General features: G+C 55.3%; 1 protein-coding gene across 2 annotated transcripts in view; it reads left to right on the plus strand.

Annotated features, from left to right (window-relative positions):
- The window catches only part of RPGRIP1 (RPGR interacting protein 1), a 39,978-nt gene that overhangs the window by 32,000 nt on the left and 901 nt on the right, over window positions 1–7,077 (plus strand). For both annotated transcript variants that reach the window (XM_075914843.2, XM_089774481.1), the window contains exons 21-25: window positions 1,409–1,538; window positions 1,834–1,934; window positions 2,194–2,377; window positions 6,470–6,554; window positions 6,896–7,026. In XM_075914843.2, the coding sequence (XP_075770958.2) occupies window positions 1,409–1,538; window positions 1,834–1,934; window positions 2,194–2,377; window positions 6,470–6,554; window positions 6,896–7,026 (631 nt within the window). The remainder of the gene's footprint in view (window positions 1–1,408; window positions 1,539–1,833; window positions 1,935–2,193; window positions 2,378–6,469; window positions 6,555–6,895; window positions 7,027–7,077) is intronic.

Raw genomic sequence — 7,077 nt, forward strand, 5'->3', positions numbered from 1 at the left:
TCTGACTCAAAAGAGTCAGAACTCTACCCCATAGCAAAGATCTGGCCTTAATGTAATACATTTTGCCATTTGTTAATTAGTGACACAGGCATTAAAAAACCATTAAGATCAGTTTTAGATATCTGCCACACTCCAAAAAAAGACTGTTAAAAGAATCTTTTTCTTTCTTCCCTTAAGCCATTAACACCGATGTAAACTTTGTTTGAAATGTGATCATGAAATGTCCTCCCCCCCATACAGCCTACTTTCCCCTCCACCCCACCCACCCAGGGAGGACTGCAGGCAGTGAGTCAGGAAACCCTAAATGAACTGCCCCCTGACTCCACCTCACTGCACAGATGCCAGCCCCCCCACCTCTCTATAATCTGCTCCCCTCTCCCCACCCAGCTAGGGTAAAATCCTGCTTCTCAAACTAGCAGGCACCAGCAGTTTAGGGAACCAGGACAGGACAATCCAATTATCCACACTTCCCACACTTCCTCCCAGGACACAGCACAAACTCTTCCCCTTCCACCGCACCCATCCCTCCCTCTATTTCCCCCACCTACCCCATGTGGTCAGCCCCATTCCCAGGAGGCTTGAGAAGACTGCTGGGTTTCTGCTTCTGCCTCACCTCACACAGATGGGACTCTTCAAACTCCCCTCCCCTCTGATTTCCTCCCAAGCCAATTAATTAATTACTCCCTCTCCCCAACCACTTATTCCCTTGCCTCCATACCTGCTGTGGGAGCTCATTCGTTCAAGCATGCAGCTCCCTCTGTTTAGCGGCTGCTTAGCTAGCTCCTCCCCCTGCCAGTCAGCTGAGCTCCCTCCCTGGGTGGGAGCTTTGAACATCTGATTGGGGTTCACTAAACAGCTGCACAACTTACAGGACACTTTGGCCCTGACCCCTCCCCCCCAAATCAACCCCACTGCCCCACTCTCAGCTCCTGGTCCCAGCCAGGCTTCTCCTCCTGCCTTTGTCCAGCTTGGCATCACTTGCTCCCTCCTGGGCTCAGGTTACAAAGGGCATCAGCACTTGTGTACCTGAGGCGACACACACTGAAATTCCCATCCCATCTAGGTATTGCTGCAGTGCCCTGGGAAACTGAGGCACACATGCAAGGCTACCGCAGGCTAGTAGAATTCATATGCAACATAAGGAAAATACCCCCCCCCCCCATTTCATCCCAGGGAGCCAGCTACTCCTTAGCAAGATGCCGCCATGGGCCAGATGCCAGGAACAGGTTTCACATGCAGTAACATGCACACAGAAACAGTCTGTGGGTTGCTCAAAAGTGGCTGGCACCCAGATTTGGCCTGGAGGCCACTTACTGCCCTTCCCCCCATCACACAGTGGGGCACATTGCTAAGGGCTGGGCCACGAGAGCCTGGCAGCAAGAGCTGAAGGGTGTTTGTGTCTGGGCAGGAGACCCCAGCAGCGAGGGAGGCCCAGGCTGGCGAGGAGGAAGCAGACCATGCAGCGGAGGATGGTGAAAACCTGGCCAGAGGCCAGCACTTGGAGCCCAGATCCCTGGGCTCTGCTCCCCAGGACACAGGTACCAGCCAACTCCTGCCTGCACTGGGGCACCAGCTGTCAGTGCCAGCCCAGCCTCGCTCACCCAGGCCAAGCTAGAGCCATGGATGGGGGCAGCATGGGCTGGCTGTCTGTCTGTGGTGGGAGGAGACACGTTCAGCCATCGAGCTGGGTTCTAGGAGAGCCGATGCAGGCAGCCCTGACAGCTCTCAGTGCCCAACCCCACGCCAGCTGCAGCCATCCCTGCCCCAGCTATGTGGGGTGGGTCAGGGCCATCTAATTCCCTCCCCCCCATAACAAGCAGTCCCTTCCTGCAGCCCGTGTGGAGGCCTGTGAGCCAGCGCTGGACAGCGACGCACAGACCACAGACAGTGACGAAATTGTGGTGGGGACCCACCTAGGCAGCCCTCCAAAGGCGGTAATGCCCCCACCCCTGAGGCATGGCGGGGGCTGGTGAGGGGAGAGAAGCCCTGCCAGGTACAGGAGAATCAGGGCAAAGTGTGTGTGTGTGTGTGGGGGGGGGGGCCATCTCCAACTTGTAGGGCCAGTGCTGAGCTGTGTGGGGGTGTGGATGAGCACAGAAGGGAGTTTGGCTCTGCCAGTCTCCCCCCGCAAACAGTTTGGAACCAATTCCCAGCCTCCGGTGCTGGTTAAGCAACTTGTGCCTCACCCTGCAGGGGATCCGCATTGAGATTGTCTCTCTGCGGCTGCACCCTGCAGCCGAGGTGCTGGCCAGCGAGCATGTCCAGCAGCTCTACGTGGAGTTCCACTTCCCTGGTGTGCCCCTGGCCGAGACGGAGACGCCCCTGTCACTGCGCAAGCCCCAGAGCGGCGAGGAGATCTACTTCCACTTCAGCAAGGGTAAGTGGCTCAAGGCAGAGTGGGTGGCTCTCACTGCATGGGGGGCAGCATCTGGCTCTCGCTCCACAGAGGTGTTATGGGCCACAGCCCTGGCTCTCGCTCCGCATGAGTGACAGGGGGAGGGGAGAGGAATGGAAGATACTGCCCCTGGCTATCAGTCCACATGGGCAGCGGGGGCAGGGGGAGGAGGGATACAGCCCCTGGTTCTTCTTTGAGCTATGTTGCTTATGTCCATGCCACTTAGGTGTGCGTGCGTCACACGCGTGAGTTCCAGAAGCATTTTACTCTTAGCAGTACCCGTTGGGCCAGCTGGGGAGCTGCCTGGAGCACACATAGACCCCTGCTGGCCCTTCACCCTTGGTGTGGAAGCTTGGTTTGCTGTTTGCAGTGTGCCCTTTTATCGTGTGTAAATAGTTTCAATTAGTTCCGTGTCGTTTAAGTTACGGTGTTGATTAGACTAGTTCTTGGGTAGTTTCCACCCTCCCCCCCGCTCAAAGGGGGGGTATGCCAGGGCCCCAAGGCTTCACGTCCTGTGTGTGGTGCCTGAAGCCGATGTCCTGTGGACATCCACCAAGGGACGTCTGAGGCGCCTCGGTGAAGGTCATTTGACGGACTCCTGCAGGATCTGCAAGGCCTTTAAACCAAGGTCCAACAAGTGTGACTCCAGTCTTAAGTTACTGCTGATGGAGTCGGCACTTCAACCCGTGGCACCGGAACCAGCACCGCCAGTGAGGAGTGTCCCGGGGTCGGTATAGGGTGTAGGAGCCATGTTGAGGCCCTCTGTGGCATCGGAGCAACAGTTGGCATCCAGGCACCGGTCCCTGGCACCAAGTGCTGGGAAGAAGGCATGAAGAGGGAGATTTCCTTCGAGATAGGACTGCGGGTGTGTTTGTGAGGGGGATTCCCTCTGGCTTCATCCTCACCTCGGGGATGAGGAGGCTCCTGTGCACCGTCGGCACAGGTCGATCCCTACACAGGCAATTAGCCCTGAGGTCCAAGACGTGTCCATGGAGGAGGTCCCACAGCCGTCAACCCCAGATACGTTTCTGGTGGCCCAAAGTTGATTGCATTTACCCACTCCCACCAGGATCCTCGGTGGTGCAGGCTGCCTGCCGAAGGGAGCGGCAGATGGGCCCCACTCCTAAGAGAAAGGAGCCTAAAAAGTTCAACCTCTTGGGGTGAAAGGCGCATGCGATGGCCGGTCTGCCGCTGAGATTGCAAACAAGCAAGCGATGCTCAGCAGATATAACTCCTGGGTGGGGGTCGATCAGTTCAAGTCCCAACTCCCGCAGGAATTGCAACAAGAGTCTGAGGTGTTGACAGAGGAGGCGGCAAGGTTGTGTCCCGCCCGACCCAACAGGCTGCGCTGGGTGCCGCAGACTCCACGGCATGATCAGTGGCCATGGGTATAATTATGTACAGCAACTCGTGGCTTCAGGTCTTGGGCATCCTGCCTGAGGTCCAGATGACACTGCAAGATCTGCCGTTTGACGAGCAGACTGACAGTGAACTGCAGAGTCTCCAGGACTTGTGCACGACATTGAAGTCCTTGGGCATCCATACCCCTGCTCCGTAGTGCCATCCACTGAACCCTGGGCCACAGAGGGCATACCAGCAAGGCCCCAGGCACGCCAATAGGCAGAGGCATAGGAGAAAAAATGGTAGGGGCACTAGGAGGAGCCCTTGCTTGGCCTCTGATCAAACTCAAGAGCCCCCCAATAAAACTCAAGGCTCGAAGTCAGGCTTTCGAAGGTCCACTTGAGGGCGGATTACCAGCCCCAGCACTTGATCGCCCCTTCTCAGACACTGTCCCCTTTCCATCATTCTTGGCACTCTATCACCTCGGACTGGTGGGGGCCTCATCCCGAAGTCCAAAGGGAGCCTTTGCCCCATCCTAGACCTCAGGGGGCTCAATGCCTTCATAAGGCAGTCAAGGTTCAGGATGGTGATGCTAGCCTGCATCATTCCCTCCCCCAATCTAGGGGACTGGTATGCCGCCTTCAGTTTGAAGGACGCATACTTCCACATTGCAATTGTCCCTACTATGGGACGTTCCTGTGTGTCTTGGTGGGTGGGGACCACTACCAGTTTGCAGTGCTGCCGTTTGGCCTTTCCACCGCCCCCAGGGTATTCACCAAATGTATGACAGTGGTAGCCGTCTTTCTGAGAGGAGTTCCTCTGTTCAGACAGGTACTGATGGAGAGTAGGAAGCCCTCCACCAGGGTGACATCAGGCCAAATGGAGGATTCATGCGATTCCTGATCGTGCCATTAACTGTGTGTTCTTCCTTTCATTTCTCATGGAAAGTGGCCTTTCCTGTGGCTATCACCATGGCTAGGAGGGTGTCTGAGTTGCGAGTCCTTTCTTTGGAGCCATTGTACACTGTGTTCTCTAAGGGCAAGGTGACATTGTGTCCACACCCAGCCTTTCTACCTCAAGTGCTGTCCCTGTTCCCTGTGTCCCAAGAGATCATCCTACCAATCTTCCACCCTAAGCTGTATGCAAATGAGAAAGAGCATGCGCTTCACACATTAGCTGGCAGGATGGCTCTCACCTTTTATTTAGTGATAGAAATGTAGCTGTGTAGTCTGTTTTGTGGGCATTGATCAGACACTTCGCCAAAGGATCAATGCCCACAAAACAGATAGACAGGATCACAAAGAAAAAACAGTTTCTTGCCATTTCAACCAGAAAGGACATTGTCTCAACGACTTGATTACCTGCATCCTGCTTCAAAGGCCTTTTAAGACTTCACTTGAAAGAGAATCCTCTGAACTGTCCTTCATGCTTAAATTCGACACTTTACACTCAAGTTTGAATAAAGACGCTAATTATCTTACCCATTACAAAGATAGCTTCCCCAATTATCACCTCTAATATCATTAGCTCACAGACATTTACCCCCCCCCCCCATCTCCCTTCTGTTCTGAAATTTGATTTGTCCTTTTCATGTGTTCATTTTTTTAAATTGTATCCTTTGGTATATATGGTTGTGACAATTTTCTTCCACATATTGATCTGAGGAAGTGGGTCTGGCCCACGAAAGCTCATCACCTAATAAACCATCTTGTTAGTCTTTAAAGTGCTACATAGTCCTGTTTTTTGTTTCACCTTTTATTTAGAGAAGACAAAGCAGTTTCACAAGTTGACCCAGCTCTTTGTCTCCATAGCAGAAAGAATGAAGGGCCTTCTGCTGTCAGCTCAGTGCCTGTCCTCATGGATCACAACATGCCTTAATGCATGTCATGATCTAAGGGGAAAGCCGGTCCCGCCGCTCACGGCCCATCCTACCAGGACCCAGGCCTCCTCCATGGCATTCTGAGTGCAGGTGCGATCATAGACATCTGTAGAGTGGCTACATGGTCATCAATCCATCCTTTTACTAACCATTATGCAGCAGGCTAGACAGGATGCAATAGTTGGCAGAGTGGAGTTGCCATCTGTTTCTTTTAGGTTCCAATCTTGCCACCTAAGTGGAACAGACATGAGCAAGCACTCGAAAGAAAAACGGTTCCTTACCTCGTAACTGCTGTTCTTCAAGAGGTGTCGCTCACGTCCGTTCCAATCCCACCCACCTTCCCTCCATCGGAAGTCTGGTAAGAAGAAACTGAGGGGGCACATATGCGTTGACGTGCCGACGCCACTCCAGGGGGCACCCCAGCTGGCCCAACCGGTGCTGCTAAGGGTAAAATGCTTCTGGAACTTGTGCACTTAAGTAGAATGGACACAAGCAACACCTCCCTAACAGCTACGAAAGCAGGTAACTGTTTTTCTCACTCCACATGTGTGGTGGTGGATACAGCCCCTGGCTCTCAGTCCACAGGGTGGGGAAGGGGGAATAGCCCCTGGGTCTCATTCTGCCCTGGCCATAGGCTGCACCACTAATAGCCTGGCAGCAGGCCCCAGGCAAGCAACATTGCTCCTGCCTCAGCAGGGTGAACAAGCATCTCTCTGGCTAATGCCCCAGCGCTCACCCCACTGCTGCACCAACCCTGCCCCCCCCCTTTCCCCCAGCATCAGTAGCCCCAAACTCTGCCCCCAGCCCTCTCCCCTAGGAAGCTCTCCCTGACAACAGCCTTGTGCCTCTCGCAGTGATCCTCCTGGACCCAGAGGCGGTGAGCACTCAGCGGAAACGCCTCTTCTCCATGCTGCAGGCAGAGGTGGCTGGGCAGAACTGGTAAGTGTGCTGGCGGAGGACAAGGATTCCAGTTCCTTGCGCTAGCACTCCAACCACCCGCCCCATACAAGCCCATGGCTCAACCTAGCTGTGCTTCTTCTCTGCCTCCTTCCCTCTCCCCCCGGCAGGGGCTTGGCCAGTCCCTTAACGCAGCCCTGCGGCTATGAGAGAGCAAAGCAAAGTGCTGGCAGGGCTGGACTGGTCCCAGCTCCGGGACAAGTTGGTTCCACACAGGCCCCGCGTGGCTCCCGCAGGAGAGCATCACACTGGAGGGGCCCCAGGTAGAGGGGCTTACTGTGGGGAGCCGGCACAGGAGCAAGACGCTGCCCCCCCCGCTGCAGGCTGCAGTTTGTGGTGGTGAGTGAGCCCCTGCCCGGGACCAGAGGCGAGTGCGAGGACGTGGGCTTTGCCTACCTGGATCTGCGGGAGATCCTGCTGTCAGGCAGCGACGTGCTGGAGCAGGAGCTTGAGGGTGAGTGGCTGGGATGGGGCGGAGGCGGGGGGGCATCAGCACCCATCCCAG

Source organism: Pelodiscus sinensis, chromosome 30, assembly GCF_052426305.1.
Source record: "Pelodiscus sinensis isolate ZL-2025 chromosome 30, ASM5242630v1, whole genome shotgun sequence".
NCBI lineage: Eukaryota > Metazoa > Chordata > Testudines > Trionychidae > Pelodiscus > Pelodiscus sinensis.